At 39.7% G+C, this 15969-nt stretch overlaps 1 protein-coding gene across 1 annotated transcript in view; it reads left to right on the forward strand.

The window, feature by feature from the left end:
• The window catches only part of LOC127631311 (interleukin-17 receptor E), a 34637-nt gene extending 19726 nt beyond the window's left edge, over positions 1-14911 (forward strand). The window contains exons 11-17 of the mRNA XM_052109397.1: positions 5107-5154; positions 5251-5296; positions 5380-5534; positions 5719-5787; positions 11371-11422; positions 11517-11624; positions 13199-14911. Coding sequence (XP_051965357.1) covers positions 5107-5154; positions 5251-5296; positions 5380-5534; positions 5719-5787; positions 11371-11422; positions 11517-11624; positions 13199-14088 — 1368 coding nt within the window. The 3' untranslated portion in view covers positions 14089-14911. The remainder of the gene's footprint in view (positions 1-5106; positions 5155-5250; positions 5297-5379; positions 5535-5718; positions 5788-11370; positions 11423-11516; positions 11625-13198) is intronic.
• Positions 14912-15969: the final 1058 nt, after the last annotated feature.

Below are 15969 nucleotides of genomic sequence, written 5' to 3' on the forward strand. Positions count from 1 at the left end.
TGGCGCGCATATTAGAAAGCTCTCGCGGTGATTTGTAGTTATGCAATACGTCGTGCTTTGTTGTATTACTTACTAACAATATGTAAATAATATTTGACCTATAATTATATAATTTAATATTATATGAGACCTTCGATCGTCTAATAATCGTCTTCGATCAGTCTGTAAAGATGAGCTCTCAGGAGAGACACGGAGCGGCATCATCTTCCTCCTCTTGTCCTTCAAGGCAGCTTGAAGTAAGTTCGTGTTACTGAAGTAACCAATAACATCGATAAAAGTTTTATTCATGTAACGTTACAGTGTGCAACAGTTCTGACTTTATTTTGCAAATTTATTGTTGTATTGTAAATGCATGCTAAATAAAATGTTGCTGTTTTGTCATTGTCATGACTGCAAAACTGAAACCTGGCCATATCTTGGTCCACTGTTTGACTCTGCCCCGACTGCTGAACGGACTGCTGCTGACCCTGCCTTGTGCTGATATTCCCGAGCGACTGGTTAAGAATTTCAAGGTTGTTATGTACAGCTGCAGATGCAGCATCTGCACCAAGATTTCTGCCTTGCTGTAGAATAAAGACCAGTTTGATATCTGAACTGTCTACATTGACACAGTCACAATTGAATATAATAACTGTGCAAAAGAGCAAACAATCAAACTACATAACATCATGACATGACATCAGTGCATTGCAAACTTGTGAATGACAATAAAAAATATTAAAAAATATGATATTTTATATGTGTTTATCAAAACATTGTGAATAAATATAATAAAATATATGCAATATTCCACCACTGTGTTGAAATTTAGAGTGTTTTCTGTAAAATGAGACAATTTCTATCCATTTACTCCAATGTATGTGGACAGGACGCTCTTTTAAATTCAGATATGCCTAATTCTCTAAAAAATTCCAAATATCCTGCAGAGCTGAAGTGGTTAAACAATAAATTTGCAAAATAAAGTCAGAACTGTTGCACACTGTAACGTTACATGAATAAAACTTTTATCGATGTTATTGGTTACTTCAGTAACACGAACTTACTTCAAGCTGCCTTGAAGGACAAGAGGAGGAGGAGTGGAGCATTTGTTTAATAAGCAAGGTCTTTTATTCAGATATTCAGAATTTCTTTCTGAATACCAAATACCAGTAACCCCAAAAGAATTTGCTACAGTAATGGGTGCTATTCCCTCTGGTTTATGTATGCATTTTAAAAACCGTAATTACTTCACACCAGTATCTACTGCATCCTTTCCTAAACCTTGTGATACTTCTGTTGCTCAAATCTGTTTTTCAGAGTCGAAAGCTAAAAACTATAAGATCTTTATTTCTTAAGGATTTGATTTCTGTTCCACCTGTTATTTCCATTTGGAATAATTTGTTTGGTAACCTTAATTGGAAAAAAATCTGGTCTTGACAGCAGAAATTCATTCTCACAAATAAAGTGAAAGAAATTTCCTTTAAGTTGATACACAGGTTCTATCCTGTTAAGAAATTTATACAAAGATTTAAATCTGACATTGAGCTAACATGCTCTTTTTGTGTGAATTCTGATGAAACAGTGGTTCATTTATTTTGGTCGTGTCATTACACTCAGAAGCTCTGGAATGATATTGATGTTTTTATCAAGTGTAAGATTTTGCCAGGCTTCTCAATACATATGAGAAACATTATATTTGGGTATTTTGATTCAGACCCCACAAACGAAAATGTCTGTTTTGTTATTAATTTAATTATTTTCCTAAGCAAATTCTATATTCACAAATGCTAATTTTTAAACTGTAAACCTATCTTCTCTGTCTTCTTAAAAGAAATAGAAAATTATCTAAATTTGATTTCAGTATCTACTAATAAGAAAGCCATAAGGACTGTTAGAATCTGCACTGCATTTGATCTCTTCATGTGAACATTTTTGTGTGATGTAATGCCCTACCTCTTCTTTTATTGTTATATACATTATTATTATTATTATCTTTTTTTATTATTATTATTATTTTTTTCTATTTATTTTTGTCTTTATTGTTTTGGTTGATATTATGTGATGTACGTATGCTTTCTCTTTTGTATGTACCTGTTCTTTGCATTAAAAAAAATAATTAAAATTAAAAAAAAACAAAATAAATAAAAAACAAGAGGAGGAAGATGATGCCGCTCCGTGTCTCTCCTGAGAGCTCATCTTTACAGACTGATCGAAGACGATTATTAGACGATCGAAGGTCTCATATAATATTAAATTATATAATTATAGGTCAAATATTATTTACATATTGTTAGTAAGTAATACAACAAAGCACGACGTATTGCATAACTACAAATCACCGCGAGAGCTTTCTAATATGCGCGCCACTGAGTGACGTCTGTACATCCGGTCAGAGAGCACCTCTCCATCAAAAGCTCACTATCCAATCAGAGTAGATCACTGTTAAGCCCACAACGCATTCAGTTTTATAAAGTTACATTCATTATTATTGACACAATCGTAATTCCATAGTTTCATGGCGGGTAACGTACTGTGCTCCAAAACATTGGTGCTGATTGGCCCAAGAGGAGTCCTGTGCGCCAATGAACGCTATCTATCGATCTGCGCTCGATTGCTCTTCCTTCATCCTCCAACTACCCGGATGTCTGTCTCAGTAACTTGAAATTGAATTTGAGAACTGAATCTGAATTGTGAGAAGTGAATGTGAAGATATATAGAGAGTTTAATTTTCAGTGAGGATCAAATTTTATTGGACTTCAGTTCCAAACGAATAAATTCAGTTTCAAATGATACAATTCAGATTCAGTTTTTGAATAAATTCAATTTTAATTAAACAATACAATTTCAAATTATGTGATTCAAATTCAGTTTTTCAATGCAATTATTCAAGTTTAGCCATTCAAATTCAAATATAAATGGTTCAAATTCAGTTTCTGGTGGCACATATTTCAGCCCATACGTTTTTCATAAAACCCAGAAAATTCCGTGTTTGGCGGGGAAAGAGTTAAGCATGTGGGCTCGAGGGATGAGCGTCCTGTAACAGAGTGTGCATCAGCCGGATGCAGTTTCAATCTCTCCCCCTTAGATCGGGACATTTACACAACTCACAGAAGAGGTGCTGACCACAGAGAGAAATTACTGTTTCAGAGTTTGTAGTTATTTACATGATATGCTGTATTATTTGAACTTTAATAAAGCTATAACGCATTAAATATAACTGCATTAAAGATGTTGTGCATTAAATATAACCAGGGCCGGAGTGAGAAGAGAAATCGGGCCGGGATTTTACATGGCAACTGGCCCAAAACTTGAGCAGGAGAGAGCGATATGTCTTTTTCTGCATATCACAGAGCTGTTTTGTGGTCCGTTCTGCATAACGTGGCGGCTCATTATAGCATATTGCGACCCATTCAGCAAATTACGGGGCCTACACACCAGCACGCTTGGTTCTCCCGATGGCCAGTCTGCATCTGATCATCCCCAAAGTGCGTCAGCCCACCGGGAAAATGCCCAGTTTGCCAGAATACCTGTCCAGCCCTGAATATAACCGCATTAAAGATGTAACGCATTAAATATTACTGCATTAAAGATGTAACGTCTAGGTGTTTCCTTTAAAGAGCTCCAGCTCCATTTATTCCACAACGAGAGTGCTTCTGTATTTACTTATTTGGTTCTTAATTCCCTTATACTTTGTGATCTACATCACCTGAAGCTGTTGCCCTGAGTGCATCTGGACTGTGATCTGTAAAATTCTTGCTGCTCTCACATGTCATCATTAGAGTTTAAAGTGATCTTATGTTACATTAAATTAGAACAAACGACCTATAATGTGTCATTACATTTCTCCATCTGAGATCAGATCTACAGCGTATAAATGTGCCATTTTACAGTGAAAATTCAAAAGAGGAGGACTCATTCTGTTTATGACTAGCATGGTGTTAAAAACTTAGGTGGGTTGCCTATGTAGGCAGAATTTTAAGGCATCATAGGCACACTCCTAATGCAAAGGGAAATGCAACGTGCTCAGTTAAAAACATAAGATGCCAGATGTCAATTATGAATATACTTGCATTCAGTTCCAAAAAATATTGATAAAATGTTGATTACATAACAATATTTCAGAATACAGTCCAAAAAACCCATTTCAAATACTTAATCTATTCCAAATCCAACGCTAAATTCGGTGGAAAAGAAGAAAACCCGTAATGAAGTCGGCACCTCATTGAGAATAAACCATTATTTTCTAATCTGCTTACTTTGATGAGCAAAATTAACATGTCAACATGGTCCGGTGAAAGACGGGACGTGACTCACCTGAGGTGATTATTCTGCACTTGAAAAATAATTGACAAGACTCAAATGGGAAAACATCCATAGCAACTTGTAACTCAGCGTTTTGGAAATCCGCTTCCCGCACCACCACCGAAGTGGTTTCTATAGCTACTTTGAGTTTTCTTACGAGATGACATTTTCCTGCACGAAACACGTTCAATCTGAGCTGAAATTAAACTTTGTATCTGCTCCAGATATCCTCTTTTCAAAATAATATTTGTATTATTAATTCTATTTCAAAAGTGTAACATTATTGACAGTAATTTAAATGCAACTTCTTTAAAAATATAAAGCCAATCAAACATATTAAATATTTAAATATTTAACTTTTAATATGTCTGATACATGTTTAATAATTATAAGTAATTTATACTATTTCAATATTTGATGAAAGTTTGGTCTGTTGAAGTTTGACATGACACGTTTTCAAAAATATATGCCATTTTATTTAAAATTGACAAATGAATGAATATGACATGATAAAATATTGACAAAATTTAAAGGACATTTTTTTTGTCAAAAGACAAAAATTATGAGTAAAATAAAAAACTGAGCAAATGAACACTAGTGTGCAATATGCAACAATCCGTGTTTCTGATAGTAGCATGTGAAATTGTTGTCACGGGATCTCACTACATTACAGATTTGATTTCTGCTATCATCTAAAAAATTACTTTACAATAAAGTATTATTTTAGTGATGTAGCAGACATAAATGTGTACACTCTAAATATGTATGACAGTATACTGTTGCAAAGATAACCATTGAAAGCATTTTCCTCTGCTTTTTCATCAGAAATATGACGTGTCTGCCGTCGATAAACACCCTCAGATGTGTGTAAAGGTAATACACACCCGAACACACATCAACAGGACATGAAAATTGTCTTCTGTCGTTTGCAGCTGCACTTAACTTGTGTATTTGTTTGTTTCTTTGCAGTTTTCTCTAAATGGCAGTCATCAAGTCTTCTGCCCTTTTGTGTCAGGTAAGAGTATATAGAAGAGCAGTGTCATTGAGTAACGTACTGCTGTCCTGCTCTCTGCCTGTTATTTGATGTGCTTTTCTCAGAGGGGAAGTCTGAATGGAGTGTGACCGTTGTTCCTGGATCTCTGCACCTGCATGTACAACTGACATCTACCACAGCAGCTACTTTTGCTGCTCAGCGGTGTGTCAGAGATGGAGCACAGTGTGCGTCTGATGGACCCGTCATCTCACGCCATGTGGTTAGTAACGGTATTTCTGTCCCGAGTCTTTCCGTCCTAAAACACTGTGTCTATATGCAATCATGTGTGCAGAAAACCTGTTGTTTACTGTTTTCCCTGCATCAGGTCTGCGTCATATCAAGTTTTGTTTTGTAAAGATATTCAATCACAGACACAACTTCTATGTTTATACTGCTCTCCTCAGGAGGGGGGCACCACAGAGTCTGAATTGAGCGTGCCGTTTCCCTTCCTTTCATCAGAACTGTGTGTACAGGTAACAAGAAAGATGCATATGTTACCTTTTTCATGTCTGTCTATGTCTAACTGTTAATCACTATCATATGTTCAGAATAGCATTCTAGCTTCCTGTTCTTACTATTTCGAACTTGTTTTTAGTATATGGGTGTTTCTTAAACTTTGGGTATTTTCAGCACTGTGGACTTCTAGAAACGTCTAGGATACGGATGTAACCTCCGTTCCCTGATGGAGGGAACAAGACGTTGTATCGAAGAAGCGACACTAGGGGTCTCTCTTGAGTGCCGAATATGCCTCTGATCTATGAAAAAAGGCCAATGGGAATTAGGCAGACAGTATTTGCATACCCCGCCCCCGGACATACGGGCATAAAAGCGGGCAAATACATCGAGTTCATTTAGGATTTTTCTGAGGAGCCTGAAATGGTCCGGCCACTACAGTGGCTCGGCTCAGCGACGTGGCTGGGAGGACACAACGTATTGTTCCCTCCATCAGGGAATGGAGGTTACATCTGTAACCTAGACATTCCCCGTCTGTCGCTCACTTCGACGTTGTGTCAAAGAAGCGACACTAGGGGTCCAATTCAAATCACGCCATGCGCTGAGCCTAGCCTGGCCTCTTTTCTCTCTATTTTTCCCGCATAGAGCCAAACGGCTGGGCCCTTACACGCATCGTGGGAAGGGGGTCTTACCCAGTTGGAAAAAGACCCTGCGGAGACCACACCTGCCCAGGAACGGGGAGGTAAGTGGTGAAATACGTCACATGGGCCACTCAGGTCACATGTGGAAAAATGCCGCGGTGAGGGCAGCTGGAACTGCCTAAGGGAGACACGGGTCCACTCGCACTCGGAAAATACACACAGGAGGAGTCCGCGCAGGAGTCCCGACCTGTGGAGCACCTTATTCCATTACAGGGTAGATTTGAGTACCCGTAGTGGATTGGGTCCGCCGAATTGCGGACCCATAGGGCTAGGGAGCAGTCATCCAGGGATCCGAATATATGGAATCTCCTGGGAGAGAAAGCGCACAGTTTTACCTCGACCGAGGGAAAGGGCGCTAGGTTCAAGTGATCCACCCAGCCAGTCTGTAAGCGTGTTACCGAGTTCTACCGGCTCGGACCTGAGAAAACATGGGACGATACTGACTCAACCCTGAGATTGTAAAAAACTTAATGATGTGGTTCGAGCTATGCATTGCTGCCCAGTCGTGAGTCAGCAGAGTGAACAGCAGTGGACTGAGCACACAGCCCTGGGGGGCCCCAGTGGTGGAGGTGGAGATGCTGTTCTCCCAGTCAGGAAGTTCAGGATCCAGTTTCAGAGGGAGGTGTCCAGGCCCAGCAGGTTCAGCTTTCCAGTCAGGTGTTGAGGAATTAATGTGTTGAATGCTGAGCTGAAGTCTATGAACAGCATTCGAACGTATGAGTCCTTTTTATCTAGGTGGGTGAGGGCCAGATGAGGGTGGTGGAAATGGCGGCGTCTGTTGAGCGGTTTGGACAATACGCAAACGCGGGTCTAGTTAGGGGGGCAGCTGGGTCTTAATGTGCCTCATGATGAGCCTCTAGAAGCACTTCATGATGATGGGTGTGAGTGCGACGGGATGGTAGTCATTAAGGCAGGACACTGAAGACTTCTTTGGCATAGGGACGATGGTGGTGGCCTTAAAGCACGTTGGAACGACGGTGCTGCTCAGAGAGATGTTGAAGATATTGGTAAGAACATCTGCCAGCTGGTCTGCACATCCTCTGAGCACTCTGCCAGGAATGTTGTCTGGTCCAGCAGCCATCCGTGGGTTGACTCTACGTAGCGTTTTCCTCACATCAGCCGTGGTAAGACAGCACCAGGTTTTCACCTGCTTCTGGAGCGGTTTTGTGCATCTGATGAGTGGTCTGTATGCTGGAATTAGCATAACAGAGATGTGGTCTGAGTAGCCGAGGTGGGGGTGGGGCTCCGCCTGGTACGCGCCTGGGATGTTTGTGTAAACGAGATCAAGCGTGTTCGCCCCTCTCGTTGCAAAGTCCACATACTGATGGAATTTAGGGAGCGCTGTCTTGAGATTCGCATGATTGAATCTCCGGCGACAATAAACAGTCCATCAGGGTGAGCATTCTGCAGTTCGCTCATAGCACCATACAGTTCACAGAGCGCTTCCTTAGCGTTATCGCTGGGTGGAATGTAAACTCCGGTTATAATAACAGTGGTGAATTCCCGTGGTAAATAAAAAGGTCTGCATCTAACAGTCAAAAGCTCCACCAGCGATGAGCAGTAACTAGAGACTAACATAGAGTTCTTGCACCATTCCGTGTTGATGAAAACACACAAGCCATCACCGCGAGTCTTACCGCACAGAGCTGCATTTCTGTCGGCACGATACGAGGCATGTTTCACGTCTCCATGAAAACAAAGACGCAGCAGTCTCTAAGCTCACGCTGCGTAGTCTGCTGGAGTCGGATGTAGTCCAGTTTATTGTCCAGGGAGCAAACATTTGAGAGCAGGATAGACCGGAGAGCCGGCCGGCTAGGGTTTTTTTTTATGGACCCCCGCCCTCTTACTGCTCTTTCGCTTCCTCGCACACCACTTACGACGTCCCCTCCCCCAGGCACTGGCATCAGGTGACGCCGAGGACTGGAGGCCTGGTCTCCGCAGCAAGCCGAGTTCGCGTAGCAACTCCTGCAGTTCATCATGCAGCTTGGTTGTTGCATGAATCTTATATTTTAACAGTGTCTGGTGATGGTAGACACGAACATCGGTTGCTCCAATGTCCATGTGCCGTAAAAGTCTTTTTGGCTCCGGAGTGGCTGCTGCGTGCTACCACGCTGCCATCTTGGATCAACCAGACCTACCACATCGGCTGAAGACAGAAATGGAGAAACTCAAACCTTATGTCCTGTTGTGGAATGCAACTGATTTTCGTGCTGTAAAGAAGTCACTCGCTTGTTGGAGATCACGTCGGGTTCACCACTTTGTAAGGGGGGAAGGGGATAAGGTAAAGTAGGAATAGGGAAGCCACCCAACTGGCCCAAGGACGGTATGCAATGGCATGGCTGAAGGTCTTCTGCGTGTTCTGTCTTATCATGTGCATTCAGTTTAAGTTTTCATTCCAATTACATAACTATATTATTCATTTTATGATCCTCATTTATTTTATCTGACTCCAATTATAAAAGTTTCTAAGGATATATTAATGTTCTAATCTTAGTTATTATCATTATATTTGATTTAACATTGAATCATCCTATTTTACTCTATTTTATATTGTACTCGTTCATTCGGATTCCTGTCACTTAGAGAGTCTCGCGCCGGCCGTGTACGTGGATCTCACGGTCACACATACCAGTATTGGTCATTAAAACAGCAATTGACTAAATACTAATTAGATGGCTGCTCAGGCTTGCCATTTTATGTACAAGTATTTTATTTAAACTTTTTTTAACAAATCCCCTTAGATAGTAAACACTTAATTAGAGTATCATTTCTACGCAGAAGTCACGACCACTAAATTTACAAAGATAGACCAACATACCCAATTTAAAATAGCTTTATATGATCATGCCATAGTTTCTTAGCTAGAAAATATTACAATAACCAGAGGTTTAGACTTCACCCTATTTAGGCTTGGTCGACACATCATGTTGTCCTAAATGGAAATTCCCTATCGAGCCTGTACACTCGAAGTACACTAGAAATAATGCCAATTAGTTAGTGGGAGCTCTACAGTCTCAGCCGGTGTGCCCCATGCTCCACTCAAAACTGAGCTTTAGTTCGCTTCTTACCTGGTTGAGGATTTGCGGAAACATGAACTTAACGTAATCTACTAAAGACAATAGTTTCGTAGTAAATCAGAATAAATTCAAATGTAACAATTTATTATCCAGGTAAAATAATAAATTCATCAATCCAATTAGACAATAATAAGTCATTTTATCAAAACATAAGAAATTCAAATTGCAATTACCTGAAATAAACTACACACAGTAAACTGTGCAGGACAGTCTGACTACAGAGAACCATGAACAATGTGTCACATTTCCTTAAATACCCAAACCATGAACAAAGGGAATTTTGGGAATGGTTAGGTTTGGAAGTCCTGGGAACATACCTCATTAGCATACAGGCAGGGATGGGACAGACCTCCAGAATTATACAGCATTTGGCAGAGACCTTATAGGTTTGTTACCCTTAGTTTTATCAACATGGGAAAGGGCCCAATATACCAGTTACATAGAGACATTTTAAATGATACCAAACATTATGCCTAGTCACATTATTTGTATACATCAGACATGATATTTGGATGCATGTAGATCTTAGGTGAGTTTGAAGTGATTCTGAGCTGAAGGAGGAGGAGTAGAGGGGGGGGCAGATGTTTGTGAGTTTTTCGAGAATAGGCCTAAATTGGCCTGAGGTGAGGTAGAGGTCAGATGTTAGATTTGTGTTTTATTGTCCTTGCTCAGTAGGATGTGTTTACTCAGGTGAAAATGTTCTTCTGTGTGAGAGATTTTATGACTTGGTTCTCGCAGAGTTCTTTGACTTTTACGACATCTTGGTGTCAGCCTTACATGGCGATTTGCAGTTGTCATGCTTATCGCCACCTACTGGTTGGGGCTGGTCAAAAGTGGTGAGTTATAGTAAAAAAAAAAAATATATATATATATATTGATCTGTTTCTCACCCACGCCTATCGTATCGCTTCAAAAGATGTTTATTTAACCACTGGAGTTGTATGGATTACTTTTATTTTGCCTTTATGTCCATTTTGGAGCGACAAAGTTCAGGTCACCATTCACTTGCATTGTATGGACATACAGAGCTGAAATATTCTTCTAAAAACTTAATTTGTGTTCAGCAGAAGAAAGAAACTCATACATCATACATATGGCATGAGGTTGAGTAAATGATGAGAGAATTTTCATTTTTGGGTGAACTAACCCTAACTAAAAAAAAAATGTTTACCTTAGTATTAACATCTTTTAAGAATTTGCCTTGGAGTAACAGGTGGCCTTTACTACTATGTACTAACATTAAATACATAGAGTATGTATTTACTGTGTAACCACATGTGCTGCTACTGAGGTTGCGGGTAGGTTTAGGAGTAAGTGTTGGGTTAGGATAGAGGTAAAGTTAAGTGTGTAACTGCAAATGTAATTAAATGCAAGTACTTTTAATGTAATTACAATGCAACAATATGTACATAATGAATGCATTGTATTAAATGGTTAAGTACATAGTAGTTAAGGCCACCTAATATAAAGTGGGTCAGAGTAACATACTTTGGTACATGAATATGGTATTCATTCAGTATGTATCGTAGTTTATATCAACATATCGTGGTATTATCATCCGTTACTATCACTGTACAATAGAACATGGTAAATATTATTTTTATAAGGGTTATTTCGCAAGATGATAATAGAAATTATCATGAAGCGTAGTGAGGTCATGTGACATTGTAGCATTGAAATGGTTATTATTGCACAATGCAAACTGTTACACGTCCTATTTTTTAAGAGCAGGCAGCAGACTGCACAGTAAGCAGTACACTAGTTTTGCATTCTCAACACAGCCCATGAAGGTGTCTGTCAGCTGATGTTGACTCTCTGTCTGTAGGTGTGGCGCTTGGATCCATTTCTCCTTGGCAGACGAATCATTTGTCCTGAGTGTAAGTGGAAAGCTCCATAATCATTAGAGTATGCTGATAGATTAACATAAATACACACACACACACACTCACTGTGAACTCCTAACTGTCACAGACACTCACAGGAGATGGGGGCTCATCATTGGTGCTGCGTTCACCCTCATGGTTACAGTGACTGTGCTGGTCTGCATCACATGCTACTTGCTCAAAAGAAGCACATCAGGTCAGTCCAGAAACATCTCTTTTTAAATTTTGGCATGAAGCAGAGTCTACACAAGCATGCTGTCCCATCCCAATGCACAGCTTAACAGACACAAGGGGGTGATAATTACCTTCAAATATCTTGAACTTGCTCAGCAAAGCAATTTAAAAGCACACAGCATGTCACCAATTTATGTCAAATACCAAAATTAAATGGATTAATTGAAGTAAATGCTCAGTTTTGACTGGGACTAAATGAATCAATCAACATCAAATAAAAAAAGACTTTTGTGACTTTTTTTAAGAGGTGCATTTAAAATGGTATATGATCTGCACTTATATAGCACCTTTTTAACCTTAACGGTATTCAAAGGCTTTACACTGAGTCTCATTCACCCATTTACACACATTCACCAATGACGACAGAGCTGCCATTAAGGTGCTAGTCTGCCATTGGGAGCAACTTGGGGTTCAGTGTCTTGCCCAAGGACACTTCGACATGTGGAGTTGTGTGGGCCGGGAATCGAACCGCAAACCCTGTGATTAGTGTTAAATATTATTACAGTTTTTAAACATGAATCAAACAATAATTTTTTTAAATAACAGGGCACTCCTGTCTGTTAATGCTGATCTTCTGTAAAGCTGCTTTGAAACGATGTGTGTTGTGAAAGGCGCTATACAAATAACAATGACTTGACTAAAAATAATTTAATTTACAATGTATGTTTTTTGTATATTATTTTCACAATTAGAGTAATATTAAATGCATAAACCAGAATTTGTTTTGAATAAAATTATGATTTATTTTATATAGTTTTTATTTATTTTTTCAGAAGAAATTTATATTTTCAAAGCACCAAAAGAGAAAATATATAACATCCAGTGAACAAGTTAAGGTGGCAGCTGAAGGTTCTAGTATTTTTTTCTATATGCCAGTTTGTTTTACTTTCTTTCTGTTAAAAACTATGGCTGTCAAAAGAATAAAATAGTGATTAATCTCATGATTCCCGACCAGTCTTTAAAAAGCAGAAAGAAACTGTAATAATGGCAAAATCTGTCATTTGAAACTTATTTTTACATAATATATACTTATGTTCACTTCCTAGAACCCCCTTGTGGTCCAATGGTGATTCCCACAAATGTTTTATATATGTATATATATATATATATATATATATATATATAAGTAACACATAAATAATCCAACCTGGTTTTATAGAATCACGTTTCTATACCTACATACAAGCAATATGATTTTCCGTGACTTGTTGAACATATTGCAGGAGTTTTGTGGCGAAATGAACACCAGAGGTGCTACAACAACAATGACTTTTATTCACAAGTCATGAGTGAAACGGCAGATTATCAGTTCATAAATACTTACTTATCACCCTGTTCATCACACAATGTTATCTTATGATATCTGAACACTTTTACTACAGCGCATGACTCATTTTAACATTTGCATTACATAATCAACTACATTTACAAGCTTGTTCGAGTGTGATTAAATTGTGTGTTAGCTCGACTGATAGATCGTTGCACTTGTGATGTAAAGCCCTGGGATCTTGAAAATTGAATTTCGTTTTTCTACAGTGTGGCGTTCTGCTGAAAGGAGACCCTTGCTGCTCGTGTGCTCATCTGACAATACGGCCCACGTTACTGCCGTGTGTTCTTTGGCATCCTGCCTGCAGGGGGAGATGTTCGTGGACGTGAGGCTGGCGCAGTGGGCACAGTGCCGCTCTCAGTCCTCTCTGGCTCAGCTGGGACCGGTGCCGTGGCTGTTCGGTCAGTGTCACGCCGTGCAGAAGGCAGGCGGTGTCGTCCTGATCGCCTGGAGCCCTGACGCCCATCAGGCCTATCTGAGATGGCAGAAGAGCAATTCAGTAGCGAAGAGAAAAGGTGCGTCTGGGATGTATGGGTGTGCCGAAGATTGTTGTAAAGACAAGGAGAAGACGTGCTATGATGAAGAATGGATGGAGGAATGGCAGCAGTCCTCTTCGATCACCGCTCCTGTGTTTAACTCCGCCCTCGCCTGTCTGTGGGCGAGTATACACAGCGACGGCCAAGGCCAGGGATTCGGATTGGTTTGTTTCCAGGGTATTGACGGCAGCAGTGACATCCCAAAACAGCTCAGATGTGTGCAAAGATACTGTCTCCCTAGAGATCTGCCCTCTTTAATAGACAACCTGGGCAGCTCGATGGATGGAATTGGAAAAACAGAAGGAAGTAGTCGATGCTGGTCACGACTTGTGTCGAAAGCGCTGTCGTTCTTTGCATCACGCCAGCTGGCACCGAGACTAGAGGCGGGACTGCCCGTGTCAGACAGGCGCAGCACCAAGATCATTCCGAGGTTTTCACAGAAGTTAAAGAGTGGCAGAAAATGCAAGATGTTGAAGCGTAAGAAACGGCAAAGTAAAGTTGCATCATCGTGTGTGTCTAGAAAGAAATCAAGTGAGGCGGAACTACTAGGAGCACAAATATGAGATGAACCTGCTCTGGAGTTTCTGACTCGGACGTAACGATGATGTAAACCAAAGCTGATTTTGACTGATGATCGCACTTCACTTGTGTTCTTGTCTTTTTATTGTTTCTTTACTCAAGACAAGACCGACGCTCAAGTGCACAATCATCCGTAACATCATTCAAGAGTGTCCAACAGCGGGCAGCAAACTATCAAACAAACTGCTCATTAAATATTATTAAACCGAAGGCAATGCTAATATGAATAATATATGTAAACATTTCTTATTGTGTGTTTTTGTTTATGAAACTGCATCCGTGGACTTGTATGGTTGTTTCTTATATTTTAAGACCACAAAATTCTCTGAAAATGTCTCACAGCAAACCAGGTTTGGGTTTAAAGGAAACGTTCACCCAAAAATCACCTCAGGTCATTCTAAACCTGTATGACTTTCTCTCTTCCGTGAAAGATAAAAGAAGAACAGTGATTTTAACTGCCAAGCTTCAGAAAAAGTAGAAAACGCACACAAATAATAATATAATAAATGCAAAACATTGCTAATTTTTTTATACGTTTCATGAAGGATTGCATCTGGACTTGTATTTGTTTAGTTTCAGGAGTAGTTTGGGTCAGTTAGTGAAGCTGGACAGTTAAGTAAGGAGTAAGTGCGTGATAATGACAGAAGGGCTGATTTTGTATTAATGACCAGCAGACTGTACATTATTCAATGTATTACGATTATTTTTCAAATGAATAAATCCACTATTTTCCTGCATGTGGGAGTGTTCAATGATTCATAACAGAAGTCTGTTTCCATTTGCTGGTCTCCAGTGTTTTCGATTCACATCGGCGTATGTTCTCGGCAGAAAATGTGATGTTTAGCATAATAAAAAGAATATGCTAAAAAATGTGTCATTGAAAATAATATTTGCTGTGATCTTCCATTCACCGCTTTCGAAGTTTACCCTGCAAACGTTTACTTCTGCGTTTCAAAACCCGGACTGTGAAAAAGGTCCATTTTGAGGGAGCCCGCTATGTCATGATGGAGCAGCTGAATGACCTGCTCGCTTCGGGGAGTGTTGCATTTGTGGTACTGGAGCAGTTGTAGTTTGTTCTATTAAAGACCTTGCTGCCTGGAGACGCTGCAGAAATCAGAGTAATAGCTGATATAATGAGGGCTGAAATGGCTGCTATGCCAATTCGTCTCGATGCTCAAATCTGTTCCTGCATATTGTGAGGACCTCTGAAGAAGCTACCACACACACATACGTGCACAAATGGTCGAAACACATCATGATTTTGTGAATGAGCAAGGGACACTTCACCCAAAAATGAATTTTCAAAAGTGAATCTCATTATGATGCCATCCCAGATGTGCCTTTCTTTAGCAGAACACAAATGAAGATTTTAGAAGAAGATAGATCTCTGTCAGGTTCTCATAATGCAAGTGAACGGGTGCCGGCACTGTGACGGTCCACTTTGTTTTCATCGCCCACACGGTCGTTTCAGCCGGCGGTTGCGGCCCCAGTGCGGCTGCATTGCGTGTGGTTACGCCACTGCTGTCAGGGTTTATTTTGTGATATTGAGCAGCTGGAGAATTTGTCAATTAATCAGAAACAAGAATTCAATAATGTTGAGGTATAAATACATGAAATATTCAAACTCCAATTTACCCAATAATTTGATTTGATCACACACCAACAAATGGAACCAGTTTTATAACGTCACAAAAACGGTATTACTCCCCTCTGTACCTTTGTTTTCTTGCACTTACCCATTTGTCAAACAAACAAAAATGCTATATGTAAAACATGTTTTCATTGGTGCATGATGGTTCTTTTTTTCTTTTCAGTTAGCTTTTTTTTTTTAGCAGAATCAGGAACCATCTAACACCAATAAGACT

The sequence above is a fragment of the Xyrauchen texanus genome, chromosome 37 (genome assembly GCF_025860055.1).
Source record: "Xyrauchen texanus isolate HMW12.3.18 chromosome 37, RBS_HiC_50CHRs, whole genome shotgun sequence".
NCBI classification, from domain to species: Eukaryota; Metazoa; Chordata; class Actinopteri; order Cypriniformes; family Catostomidae; genus Xyrauchen; species Xyrauchen texanus.